The sequence below is a fragment of the Orycteropus afer genome, unplaced genomic scaffold (genome assembly GCF_000298275.1).
Source record: "Orycteropus afer afer isolate SDZICR_OR568_19922 unplaced genomic scaffold, OryAfe1.0 scaffold00222, whole genome shotgun sequence".
In the NCBI taxonomy this organism is placed as follows: Eukaryota; Metazoa; Chordata; class Mammalia; order Tubulidentata; family Orycteropodidae; genus Orycteropus; species Orycteropus afer.
In genome coordinates this window covers 1,419,111-1,433,968 of record NW_006921809.1, presented here as the reverse complement: position 1 = coordinate 1,433,968, position 14,858 = coordinate 1,419,111, and the positions used below count along the sequence as shown (strand labels likewise).

General features: G+C 37.7%; 1 protein-coding gene across 1 annotated transcript in view; it reads right to left on the bottom strand.

Moving 5' to 3' along the window:
• Positions 1-6,390: 6,390 nt before the first annotated feature.
• The window catches only part of DECR1 (2,4-dienoyl-CoA reductase 1), a 42,431-nt gene continuing 33,963 nt past the window's right edge, over positions 6,391-14,858 (bottom strand). Inside the window, exons 7-10 of the mRNA XM_007948739.2 lie at positions 11,784-11,856; positions 7,881-8,027; positions 6,552-6,614; positions 6,391-6,450 (exon numbers count right to left, since the gene is read on the bottom strand). Coding sequence (XP_007946930.2) covers positions 6,391-6,450; positions 6,552-6,614; positions 7,881-8,027; positions 11,784-11,856 — 343 coding nt within the window. The remainder of the gene's footprint in view (positions 6,451-6,551; positions 6,615-7,880; positions 8,028-11,783; positions 11,857-14,858) is intronic.

Genomic DNA, 14,858 nt, shown 5'->3' with positions numbered 1-14,858 from the left:
ATTCTTTTGTCCCACACCTACGTCACAATTTCACTTATTTGTAGGTAGACTATTCTGTACTGGTTATAGCTGACATGTTATGATGGTGTTCTCTGATTGTTTGACTGTGAAGTAGGGAGCCATGAGAGATGTGACTGTGTAAAATCTACAAAGGTACCACCAAAGACTTGATGATGATTCTGGAATCAGCTTGAATGCCTCCATTCTGTAAATTCAACATTGACTTTCTCAAGACAAATAAATTAATAAATAAATAAGAACTATCTCTTTCCCCCAAGAATGAACAGCAAAGGAGATCTGCCAAAAATAAAACTGACCAAATAATGTTAAGTGAGTGGTAGATAGGTTTTGCCTCTAGTGTGTAAATGGAAGCACTGACTTTAGGCTGAATTTAACTACTAAGAATAAATAAAGAGGAGAATAACCTTCATCTCTTGTATTTTTGCTTTTTCTAAAAAATGTCAGTTGACATATATTCTGTGATTAAACCAGGTGGGAAGGTAAGATGCTCACATTATTACAGCCTAAGAAACCTAAATAAATGCAGCCCCAACTCAATGAATTACTGGATGCCTTACTGGATTAAGGGGTGCCTCTGACATTAAGATTTACAAAGAAATGTAAGAAAAAATCCAGATATTGCCACCTTTTTGCCAACTAACAAAGTCAAATATCTCTTCATAACTTTTTCCAAAGGAATAGGAGGAGCCTACAGAATTTCCCTACATTTCATTTGTGGAAAAAGAGCTGTTTGCTACAATACATACAAAAAAACCTACACCAGGCTTGGCACTCTTACAATGACAGCATGGAAAAGGAAAGGAAAAAAAAAAAAAAAGAAGAAGAAGCATGAGGGGAGTATCTCTCAAGAGACTTCCTATGGAGCTGATAGTAATAATGGTCATGAATCTAATACCAACTATAATTCAGTTAAATTGGACACATTTACATATAAGCGATAGAACAGCCTCCTGAGGCAGATAACAGGGCAAAAGGTGAAAAATGAGTCTGAAAGGGGCAGACTAGTACAACACCTACCTCACACTGTAACACACCATTCACTCCAGAGCTATTATCGCCCTAATGTGAAATGTATGTAGACAATAACACAGGAGAATATCTTCATGAGCCTCATGTATGGAAAGATTTTTTAACTATCAATTATAAATGAGAAAAAAGATTTAAAAAATTGACTCTTAAAATTAATAACTTCTGTTCATGAAAAACACTTAAGAGAATGGAAAAAACCAAACCTCCAAGTGGGAGAAGACACTTACAACTGAGAAGGTGTGCATCCAAAATGCATAAATGTAATGCTAAAATAAATGTAAAATATATAAATAATAATAAAAAGAATCCTCTGCCATCGAGTAGATTCCAACTTATAGCTACCCCTTTGGATTTCTAAGGCTATAAATCTTTGTGGAAGTAGATTGCCTCATCTACCTCCCACAGAGTAGCTGGTGGGTTTGAATTGCCAACTTTCTGGTTAGCAGCCAAATGCCTCACACACTACACCACAGAACCAATAAAAAAATATGAAAGAAAATTGAACAGGTATTTCACAAATAAAAGGATTTCTAAAAGTCTAATATAAAAAGCAATCAAGTTTATGAGTAATCAGGAGAAATGTAAATAAAAATGAAAGAGCTAACTACCATACATTCATCAGAAAAGCTAAAAGAGGTTTAGAATGCTGGGTGATGGAACACACAAGAAAGCTAGGTCCTGGTGAGGATGAGGCACAAAGGAAACTTTTACACACTGCTTGGTGGGAGGTTAAATTGTAAGCACTTCAAAAGCAAGTTGACAGTATCTAATAAACTTGAACATATGCACACCTTGTAACCCAGAAATTTCACTTCTTGGTATTATCAGCCCAACAGAGAAATGTGTATATATTTGCGGCAAAAGATAAGAACAAAAATGCTGGCAGCAGCAATGTATCTGTCACAATCCCTAGAAACAACCCCAAGTGCCCACCAAATAATAAATTATGATATATTCATACAGTGGAACAATATGTAGAAGTGAGAATGCATAAACAATTGCTACCCAGAAAAATGCTAGAAACAGAAGAACACATGTTGTATGTTTCTATTTACATAAATTTAAAAAGCAGCAAGAACTTTGGTGTTCTAACTCACTGACAACGAATCAGATCTGACTTATAGCGACCCCTCCTTGGGTTTCTGAGGCTATATCACTACAGAAGTAGATTGCCCAACCTTCCTTCTGAGGAGTGGCTGGTGGGTTTGAACTGCCAGCCTTCTGGTTAGCATCAAATGCCTTGGGCACCATGCCACCAGAGCTCCTACTTTGGTGTTAGAAATAAAAACAGTGGTTCATTTTAGGAAGGAAGGAAGGAGTTCTGATTGGGGACATGAGAGAAGCTTCTGGATTGCTGGTGCTATTATTTCCCTGTCTGGGTGGTGGTTACAGGGTGTGTTCCTTTTGTGATAATTCATGATTTGTGCACTTTTAGATGTCATCCTTCAATTAAAAGGCTTAAAAAACTAATGGGCTTTTTTTCCTTTGAAGGCTCTTAAAATATAACTACCTCATAAAGATTCTGCTACTGTCTCTTGTTTCAAGTGAAAATGCCAAGAAACTGGTCCAATCAGGGCAGATGTGAGCTTTAGGTCTAGCTGGAAAACCTGTGTGACCTGGCAAAAGTCACATTAACTTCCTTGACTCTCCATTTCCTCATCTGAAAAACAAAGGGGCTGAGAATTAGTATCTTTTAGTGCCTAAGGCATTTGCCTGCTAACCAGAAGGCTGGCGGTTCAAACCACCAGCCACTTCTCAGAAGGAAGGTTGCGCAATCTACTTCCGTACTGATACCACCTCGGAAACCCAAGGAGGGGTCGCTATGAGTTGGATCTGACTCAACGGCAATGAGTTTTTGGTTAAGGCTTCTAACAGAGTCCATGGTGGTGCAGATGGTTAACAAGCTTGGCTGCTAACTGAAAGGCTGGAGGTTGGAGTAGACTCAGAGGCATCTCAGAAGAAAGGTCTGGTGATTTACTTCCAAAAATCAGTCATTGAAAACCCTCTGGAGCACAGTTCTATACTGACATCCATGGGGTGGCTAGAAGCTGGAGTCAATCAACAGCAACTGGTTTCATTTTACTGGCTTAAGACTTTCCCAGCTCTAAAATGCTATCACTTAAAGTCACTTAAATTCTTGCTGCTTAGTTTCCACAAGAACAATAAGGAAACAGAGGTTGTAAGAGCTGCACCTGAAACATTTCCTGGAGGTGTTCCATTTTTGCTTATTAATTGTAATACTGGTGACATTATTACCAGTAATCCCCATCTTACTTTAAGCATAAACTCCTCTATTAGTGCAAGAGAACCAGGACTCAGAGGAGGTATTCCTTCAATCTTCTTTTTAGCTTTCTGCATCAGATGAATGGTAGGAAATGCCTCATAGTGTTTCCTTAATACTACCACTTCCAGAAATCTATCATAAGGAAGGGATTCCAAATATTAACAATATTTTCTGCACACTGTTTGGGGAGCTCTGGTAGCACAGTGCCTAAGGCATTTGACTGCTAACCAGAATGCTGGTGGTTCAAACCTACCAGCCACTCCTTGGAAGAGAAGTTGGGCAATCTACTTCTGTAGTGATACCGCCTTGGAAATCCAGGGAGGGGTTGCTATGAGTCGGGTCCAACTTGACGGCAGTGAATTTCTTTTTTTTTTTTTTTTTTCGGTGTACACTGTTTATCACAGTTTATTTACAACACTAAGAAATAAAAATAATCTAATGCTTAGAACTAAGATTTAAATAAATTATGATACATGCAAACAAGGAGCTCTGGTAGCGTAGTGCCTAAGGCACTTGACTGCTAACCAGAAGGCTGGCGGTTGAAACCCACCAGCCACTCCTCAGAAGGAAGGTTGGGCAATCTACTTCCATAGTGATACTGCCTCAGAAACCCAAGAAGGGGTCTCTATGAGTCGGGTCCGACTCGACAGCACATAACAACAACAACACATGCAAACAGAATCCTAAAAATCATATCTATGAATAAAGCAGGATCTGATTCATAATACAACTACAACTATGTTTAAAAAACTGAGAGGTAAGATGTGGAAAAGACATTGAGAAAAAATAACAAAATTTATAAACTTATCAAAATGTAAACACCAAATACGAATTTAACCAAAAATAGACACATGGTTATATAGGCAGAAAGTAGAGAGAGTTTGTGTATATCCACGTGTGTTTGGTGGGAGGTGGAGGGTAGGTATAGAAATGGAATAGGAGAGCTAAACTTTCATCATTCATAGAAGATGAAAGTCAACAAAGTTTCTAAAATAGAAAGAAATAGCAAAATATGAATGTTGCTTTTAAAAATGGAAGTATAATGCCAGAAGTAAAAGAAATAGTTGAAAGCAGTTGCTGTAGGAAGTGAGCTTTGGAGCTGGGACTGCAGGAATACATGTTGTTGTTGTTATGTGCCATTTAGCAACCCCTCCTTGGGTTTCCAAGGCAGTATCACCACAGAAGTAGATCTCTCCATCTCCCTTCCGAGGAGTGGCTGGTGGGTTTGAAGCGCCAGCCTTCTGATTAGCAGTCAAGTGCCTTAGGCACTACGCTACCAGAGCTAGTGAGTTGTTATTTTTTTCTTTCTTCCTCTACATTCTCATGTTTTACCTTGATAACCATGTCTTAAAAATAAATCAGTAGAAAGGGACAGGAGGGCTCCATTTTTCCCTTCCCTGTTTTACGTTTTACAAGTGTTTTACTTTGTTCATCTTGCTTGTTGTCTTTAGTGGCTGTTCATTCTAACTCACGGTGACCTCACGTGTCAGAGTAGAACAGTGTTCCATAGGGCTTTCAAAGGCTGATTTTTCAGAAGGAGACTGCCAGGCCTTATTTCCAAGGCACCTCGTGGTGGACACAAACCTCCATTCCTTCAGTTAGCAGCTGAGTGTATTAACTAACCTGCATAAAAACTAATCTAAAGACCCTAATCCACAAAAATCCTGGAGAGGCAGAAATGACAGTCCTGAATTTTATAGATAAAATAAGAAATGAGGACACTTCTCCAAGGCCATAGAACTATAAACCTATTTTCTTTATACTGTAAGAGATATTAATAATTTTAAAAAATATACAGATGAGTGAGAGGAAATGAGATTGGTGTTGAAAGATAAAATGGAGACTGGGTATTTTCACTGACAGAATGTGAAGAAAAATATTAACATAAAATGTCAGTGAAAGCCAGTGTAATTGGGAGTAACAAGGAACTTGTTTCAAACCTATAAATTTACCCATTTATGAACACAATTAAGTGTAATAAATGTGATTTGTATACACAATTCCCTGTCAACACAAATAAGGGTTTCCCTTTGGGGCTTAAAGCACATCAATCCAATTAAAGCTGTATTCCTTTGCAGGTCTATTTAGAGGAGAGAAGACGGAAGCCAGTCACCTCTCTTGATAATTTGGGCAATGGAGACAATCCAGTGAGCATGTTTGAGTGACTTTGATGAAAGCAATTTTTTAAAAATAACAAAACAATAGGCTTAAAATTCAAGTTACGTAAACGTGAGAGTGGGGCTTGCTTATTATTTAATTCTCAGGGTAATGAATTAGACCAAAAATGAAATGGAATTAACTTACCCACAAAAATATTTTATAAGCTATATTCCTCTTCTCTACCTAAGGAAATCTACTCTTCTTTTAATACAGAGATGGGATGCTACCTCCCAGGAATCATTTTCCATAAAACTCTGGAGACAGAATGACATACTTCCTCTTCAACATTTAGCATCACTAATACTTATCATACTGTATCATAAAATAATTATTTATAGATCTCTCTATCCTATTGGATAATGAGTTTCAAGAGGACAAGGAATTTTTTCTTATCCTTACTACCAGATAAAATGCTGGCTATGAAATAGGTATTGGTAAACATTTTAAATTTGACTTAATAAGGAGCCAGCTAAAGATCAATGAAAGGGAAATACTGGGAAGGCAGAGTCCATCAAATTTAATGGATCTTCACTAGTTTCTTTCTTTTGGGCTTCATAACAATAGGTATCATTTAATATGTAACTCAATTGCTACTACCTCCAAGAAATTTCTCTTGATTTTTCCATATACCTTTCCCCTTATGTATACTTGTAAACCCATTTTCTTCTATCAAAACCCTCATCCATTCTCTCTCTTTCTTTTACAAACTTCTTAAAGGGAATATACAGTTTTTGAATATATAATGTCTACCACTGGACCTAGCATATAATGCGCACTCAATATATGCTTGTCAATTAACAATTTATTAGATTTGCAAAAACTTAAAAGAGTAGAAACTGCTGGATTAGTTCTATACACTGACTTTTTCTGTAATCAAGGATGAACACCAGGTGGCCCTAGGATCCTTTGGTCTTCCTGATCAGTCCTTCGATTATGTCCCATTGCTCCTTAGAGACCTAAGACAAAACAAAAATGTCAATTTAATGTGTTCTCACATGTTTTTAAAGCTTAGTATCCTAGCTGCCAATATTTTATTATATATACAAAATGGCATTACCTTGCTCAGATTGTTGAATTCCCCTGAAATAAATGCTTCCTCTCCACCATCGAATCTAATAACCTGAAGGAAAAAAAAAATTAAAAACTCTGAAATAAACTATTAGCCATTTTCCCATCATAAATGGATGGGATATCTCCTTGGCACAATCAAAGCCCAAATTTAAAAGACAAAACTGAAGATTAAACCTGAACTGACTTACTTCTATTTAGAATCCTCTTTCTAGCATGTCCACAAACTCAAATTGTCCAATCTTTAAGATCAGCTTAAAGGTATGTCTACCATGACAACTTGCACTCAATAAAATTAATTTAGTTTATCCATGAGTTAATTTTATAGGTTAAATAATATATACACTAGTTTTTTTCATTGTGATTTGGGTGAAAGTTTACAGGGCAAATTCATTTTCCATACAACAGTTCATACACATTTTGTTTCATGACATTCACTACAATCCCCATAATGTAACAGTTCTCTTCCCACTTCCTCCCTGTGGTTACCTTTCCCTGTGTCCTTCTTTCCTTTGCATTCCTGCCCTTTGAACTATTTCCTGGTGCAAATCTCCAATGGTTAATAGTTTTAAGGAGTGTACCTAACTGGTGTAAATGTTTACCTTACTTGGCTGATGGAAGCTATGGGAATAAGTTCAATTCCAGGCCTGAAGGGTGACTAGAGGCCATAGTCTGGGGAGTTTCACCAGTCTCTATCAGACTAGTAAGCCTGGTCTTTTTTATGATTTTGAGTTTTGTTCCACATTTTTCTCCTACCCTATCCAAGATCTCCTATACTGATCCCTTTCCAAGTGGTTGACAGTGGTAGCCAGGTACCATCTAGTTCATCTGGTCTCATGGTCATGTAGGCTGAGGTTCACATGGTCCACTAGACCCTTGTACTAATTGTTTCCATGTGTCTTTGGTTTTCTTCATCCTTCTTTGCTCCAGATGAGAAGAGACCACTTGTTCCATCTTGTTGTTGTTGTTGTTATGTGCCGTCGAGTCGGCCCCAACTCATGGCGACCCCTCCTTGGGTTTCCGAGGCAGTATCACTATGGAAGTAGATTGCCCAACCTTCCTTCCGAGGAGTGGCTGGTGGGTTTGAACCACCAGCCTTCTGGTTAGCAGTCAAATGCCTTAGGCACTATGTTACCAGAGCTCCTACTCACCAAAGTAGTATGTAGAAAATGTTTTTGTGTAGTATGCTATGCCAGTATTATTTACAGCTAAGTAAATATTTTAAGTCATAGTTTCATTCAGCATTTTTAGGTGTGCTTAATATGTGCCCAATCCCCAGCCTGCTCCCCAAAAAGTTAAGAAAAACAATAATGCTCACTGCTCCACTAATCCAAGAAGCATAATCACTACAAAGGAAAGCAGCAAGATTTGCAAGTTCTTCCACAGTTCCTAGCCGACCACAGGGAATTCTTGTAATCATTTCTTTCTCGAATTCTCCAGTTGGGTCAAGACGACTAAAGGCACCCTTAGGAATTAAGAAAAAAAGAATAAGTGTGTATTTTTTAAAATCCAACCCTTCTCCTACTTAAGAAATGAATTTGCAAAAACTGTTATACTAACTAGCACGGCAGTCTGTTCACACTTTATGCCTTGTCAGTCACAAAATTTTGCCAAATTCTTCCATTCACTTCAGCCAAAAACAAGTAATTTTGCGTAATTTTGACTTTAAAAAAAAATCACTGGAAAATATTACTTTTTTACCTTAGTTCATTCATCTATAAAATGAAGATACCTGTCTTAGCTCACAAAATTGTTGTAGTCATCAAATGAGAAAAGGTATGTAAAAGCACTCTGAGATATGAAAAATGGTGGAGGCAGTGGTGCTATTGTTACTTCATTATGTAAACAATGAAAGATGATTAAAAGAAAAATTTAAGAGGGAATGCCTTTCCTTCTCTTTTCTTCAAAAATAAGAGAAAGGAAGAAAACATGAAAATATCAAATTCAAGTAAATCCTAGAGATTGAAAAATGGTACCAAATTTTAGCAAACAAATTTTGTCTTCATGATGTAAAGGAATAAAAAAAGATGAAGAATGAATGTGGACTAATAAAAATAACTAGGCTTTTCTACACTAGTGCCTTGAAGTCTAAGTGACAATTTACTCAGTTAACACAGGATTGAGACAGAACAAGCATTCATGAGGCCCCCTTATGAGACTTTCCATTCTCTCTGAACAAATTATAAAGCAAAAAAGACAAAAGGTAACAAATGGCCTCAATGATGGTCTTATCAGTACTTGCTAGAGTCTTTGTCTTTGTGTTTTATCTCTAAAAGGCACACACTAGTTATCTGTGTATGCCAAATTTCTACTACTAGACCATAAGTTCATCATAAGTGATGACAAGCACTTTGTCTCAAAAGGTTTGTTTCTTTCTCAGTACCGTTGTGTACAGTAGTTAAGTGATCTTTCCTAGATGTGACCAGAAAATCAATTGCTATCCAGCCAAGTCCAACTCATGGTGAACCATGTGTGTCAGAACAGAACTATGCTCCATATAACATTTCCAATGGTTGAGTTTTTAGAAGCAAATTGCCTGACATTTCTTCCAGTCACTCCTGGGTGGACTTGAACCTCTGAAACTTTCATTAGCAGCTGAGTGCATTACCCATTAGCACCACCCAGAGACTGTCTTCTAGATATCAAGGTCCTAGAATTGTGCTTCTGTGACTACAGAGCATTCTCAGACAGTGCTTAGCATAGTGCCACCCTGAATCATGATTACATGTTTTCTTACTTTCCACTAATTTTACTAGACTCCATAGTATATTATTGAAGTGACACACAAATAAGATATTCAAGCAAATTTCACTCACTCAGGTAATTTTTCTTTCCATTTTCCACCCCTTCAAACTGCTAAATAAACTAATACAGACATTTTCCTACTAATATATAATACCCCAGGTGATGTTTAAATACCTAAAATCCAAATGTTCCTTAGTTATCTAACATCAGCTGGTCCTTCAAAGCTGCATTCCAGTTTAGAGTATAAATTCTTGCTTTAAGTGAAGCAAGAGAGAGTGAAGATGTTAGGGGTAATGTTAAGGAACAGAGACCTTGTGGACATTCTGAGCAGAATTTGCAAGAGTGTTAATGAGTACCTGTAAGGATTATTGATTAGAGGATAAATTTATGCTATCAGAATGGATTTTAATCAGAGATGTAGGAGTTAGATGACATGTATAATTATGTGCTTGAATGTGAAAAAGAACAGACATGAGTCAAAGAAAATCTACCTATAACAAGACTAAACCTGCATAAATTTCCAGAGGATCTCTTAAGCTAAAAATGTAATTACATTTCCATGTTTTAAAAAAGGAATGTCAGTCAAAGTCTTTAAAGTTGGATGAAAATTAAGAAATACAAGACAATAAGAGATCAATGAAGCAAACTGGACAAAATACCAAAACTGATGCATTAAAGATCCCAGAAAATTAAGATGTTGAAATTAACCTTATTAAGTTGCACCTCCACTTCTCTGTCAGTTTCTCATACTGTTGTGGCTTGTTTGTTTCCGTGAGGCTGCAAGCTATGCCACCAGCATTTCAAATAACAACGGGGTCAAGGACGGTAGACAGATTTCAGGGATTTTAGGGAGCTTCCAGACTGAGAAGAACTTAGTGATCTACTTCTGAAAAAAAAATTAGCCAGTGAAAACCTTTTGAATAGCAGCAGAACTGCCTTATACAGGCCAGAAGACAAGCCCTTCAGTTTGGAAGGCACTCAAAATACGTGTAGAGAAAAGCTGCCTCCTCAAAGGAGAGTCACTTGGTGACGTTAATGGAGTAAAGCTTTCAGGACCTTCATCTGCTGATGTGGCATGACTTAAAATAGAAGAAACAGCTGCAAACATCCATAGTAATCAGAATGTGGAATGTACAAAGTACGAATCAAGGAAAATTGGAAGTCATCAAAACTGAGATGGAACGCATAAAGATCAATAACCTAGGCATCAGTGAGCTGAAATGGACTGGACTGCACTGGGCAAATCTGCTGCAAAAGATCCTGACTTACGCTGGGTTCTCCAGAGGAGCAAAATCAGTAAAGCATGTATATATACAAATACACAGAGAGAGATTTAATTCAAGGAAATGACTCACATAGTTGTGGAGGCTGGCAAGTCCCAAATCTGGCTAGAGGCTTCACCTGACCACATGGTTGCTGGGGCTGATAAACTCAAAACCAATGGATCATGTGCTGGCTCATGGGGCTATGGGAACTGGCAAATACCCTAACCTTCAGGTCAGGTGACAGGCTACACATCCCAAGAACCGAAGATCAAATGATGAAGAATACAATGTAGGACCCAGAGAGAGAGTCTTGCTGGAACATTCATTCATATACTGAAGGCAGGTCACAGCCCCAAGGAAATTCTCCTTTCAACTGATTGGCTGCTCCTATTGATCTCATCATGGAGGTGATTAGATTACACTGGAACTCTTTATGGTAGTGATTACATTATATTACGTTATGGAATAAAACCCAGTCCAATGTCTGCCAAACCATTACTCATAACAAGTTGACACATAACATTAACTACCACAGACTTCTTTAAAGTATTAAAAAGCAAAGATGTCAGTTTGAGGACTAAGGTGCCCCTGACCCAAGTTATGGCATTTTCCATCATCTCATATAAATGTGAAAACTGGACAATGAATAAGGAGGACTGATCAACAGCTGATGCCTCTGGATTACGGTGTTAGTGAAGAACACTGACTACACCATCAACTGCACAAGAATGAACAAATGTGTCTTGGAAGAGTTATAGCTAGAATGTTCCCTAGAAGCAAGGATGGTGAGATTTCATCTCACATACATTGGACATGTTATCATTATGCTTGATAAAGTAGAGGGTCATTGAAAAAGAGGAAGACCCTCAATAAGATGGACTGAAACACTGGCTGCAACTCTAGGCTCAAACATAGCGATGATTGTGAGGATGGCACAGGAGGAGGCAGCGTTTCATTCTGTTGTACATGGGGCAGCTATGAGACAGAACCACCATGCTGGCACCTGACAACAACAATAAGTTGCATGGCTGCAGTATTCCCATCCACCTCCTTGTTTCTTATATCAGAAAATGATATAACTCTCTTTTCTCCCACCAGGGCTCCAAACCCAGATATTCCTAGAAAGTTCCTCACAAAACCACAAAAATATATTTATTAATGTTACATTCCTTAATCATTCACAATGTGATGATAAACAAGCTAAAACTTACTTTGGTTTTTATAGGCCCCGGCTGAATTATGTTGAATCGCATTCCATATCTAGCCCACTCAGCAGCAAGAGATCTAAAAATTAAACAACACACTCAAAAACATACGTTAAAAATATTAATAACCAATAGTTACTACAAGCTTACTACATACCAGAGATTACAAACCCAACAAGTAAGTACTATTATCCTTCTATGTTACATATAAACCAGCTGAGGCAGAGAGAGGTTCAATCATTTGTTCTGGGTCACACGGATAGCAAGTTAAACTCAAACAGTTTAGCTTCGGAGTTTGCACCCTGATCACAATGCTGTATGGCCTAACATTTCAGGACCAAGGAGTCTAATATCAATATACATGTTTATAATGTTCATTAATTAACATAAAAAAGTGAGAGATCCATGTTCCTTGTTTTCAGTCCTGCATTTATAAAATTCAATATAACTTTACTTATAGCCTTGTACATTGGATTACAATGTCTACATCACAAGTGCTTTAATTGAGGAGATAGATTGCAGAGATTTAAAATATTAACCACAACCATGTTAAACTAGACTTTAATGCAATTGCTGAACTGAGCTTAAAAGGAAATAAGAATCTAATAAAATCTTGCTAAACACACGATGCAAAATATAAACATGGAACCTTGAATCAATCTGTTTTAAAATTCTGATGTTGTTAGTTTTTGATGCATCCCTTGATTATATTTCTAATATTTATTATCTAAACTTATTTTAGGAATTTTATTAGCATGTATATGTGTATCTACATATTCTTCATCTAATTTCAAAATATGACAAGGTAGCTTAAAAGAAAGCATACAATGCAAATGAGAAAGATAATTTGAAATTGAGAGGAAAAGAAACAAGGCTAAGGAAATAAAATAAAGCAGGAATAAACTTAATACCTAAATGTTCTGTGAAGTTCCATACAATTGCAATAGGCAATTTTTATCTATTCTTTCTATGGTCCTATGGCACAGTGCCTAAGGCATTTGACTGCTAACTAGAAGGCTGGTGGTTCAAACCCATCAGCCGCTCCTCGGAAGGAAGGCTGGGCAATCTATTTCCGCAGTGAAACTGCCTTGGAAACCCAAGGAGGGATCGCTATGAGTCGGATCTGACTCCACGGCAGTGCGTTGCATTTGTTGTTATGCAATAAAGGAAAACTTAATCAATCATACAACTCACAATGCCTATGAAAAATAAGCAAACTAATTGCTTAGGAAAAGCACAATTGTTTCTGACATAAAAATCAGAAAAAAATATTTATTTCTTGAAGACTTTAAGAGGGAAATTGTATAATATAATAATATGGTTAAGATACTGCATCCTTACAACAAATAAATGGGACATGTTTTATGAACTGGTCTTTCCTGTTGTATCTAAAGCAAGCAAGGTGGCTTGTAAGAAGCATTCAGTTTGACCGACTTGTTCTTCCGGCAGTCCACAGTATACTCAATATTCTTCACCAACACCAAAACTCAAGTGCATCAAGTTTTCTTCTGGTTTCAGTTTTTATTGCCCAGCTTTCACACACATATGAGGCGACTGAAAACAGGCTTGGGTCAGGTGCATCTTAGTCCTACAACTGACATCTTTGCTTTGCAGGACTTTACAGAGCTATTTTGAAGTCCAGGTACTGTCTGACTTAATTCTGGGGTGCCTTTTGGAGAAATGGGTAGGCTGCATCTCTTTCAGGCAAAGCCTTCAATAAAGATTGCTTCTCTGAGTGATGTTTTTGGTAAGAGTTCATCACCGTTTTTACCCCAGGCATGTACTTGTAGTGCACATACTGTAATCTGCCAAGGAGTAGTAACCGCTTAACTGTTTTTTCTTCTTTTTAAATTTTTATTGTACTTTAGGTGAAAGTTTACAGAGCAAATTAGTTCCCATTCACTAGTCTGTCAATAAAATGCTCCGTAACACTGGTTGCATTCCCCACAGTGCATCAGCACTCTTCCCACTTCCTCCCTATGCTCCCCATTTCCTTTCGTCCAGATTTTCTACCCTTTCCGGCCTTCTCATGTTTACTTTGGGGCAAATACTGTCATTTTGATCTCATGTCATTGACTCTTTTAAGGGGCATGTTCCTCTCAGGTGTTGTTGTCTACTTTATGGGCTTATTTGACATTTGGCTGAAAGGTGGTCTCCAAAAATGGCTTCAGTTCCAGGTCAGAAGGGTGTTTTAGGGTCATCATCACAGTGGTTCCCCTAGTCTGTCAGACCAGTCAATATGGTCTTTTTTTGTGAATTTGATTATTTTCTCCTGTATTTTTCTTCCACTCTGTCCAGGGCCCTCGGTTGTAATCTCATTCAGAGTGGTTGGTAGTGGTTACTACACACCATCGAGTTCTGGTCTCAGGGTTGTGTAGGGTGTGATTCATGTGGTCCATTAGTCCTTTGGACTAATTGCTCCCTTAAGTCTTTGGTTTCACTCTCCTTTTCTCTGGACCAGAAGAGACCAATAGTCGTATCTTAGCTGCTCTCAAGCTTTTCAGACCCCAGACACTACTCACCAAAATAAGATAAAGAACACACTGTCTTTATGAACTCCGTCATGGTAATTGACATAGATGTCTCAAGTCTATAGTCCTGTGTCATTGAGCATAGGAACTTAGTCCCACGAGGTGTTTGCTTATGTCTAAGAAGTTTCCATGACTGTGCCCCTTGTGTGCTATGTTGCCTACCTCAATATATGTGTCACACCTACAATTATGGATGTAGAAATATCTACAGCCAAACCTATATCCACAGGTAGGTGTGCTCCCTTAAACCCTCCTATATCTCTTTAGCTGAACTGCCCAACTATATAACAATTTTTAAATTATTGTTTGTTAAGACTATTGCTGCAGGTTTGCCTGTTATTTATATTAACATTAAAAATAAATAAATAAATAAACACATTACCATGGAGTCCATTCCAACTCATAGTGATCCTATAGGACAGAGTGGAACTACCCCATAGGGTTTCCAAGGCTATAAATCTTTATGGAAGCAGATTACCTCATCTTTCTCCCATGAAGCAGGTTGGTGGGTCTGAACTACCAACCTTTTGTTAGTAGCCAAATGCTTCAA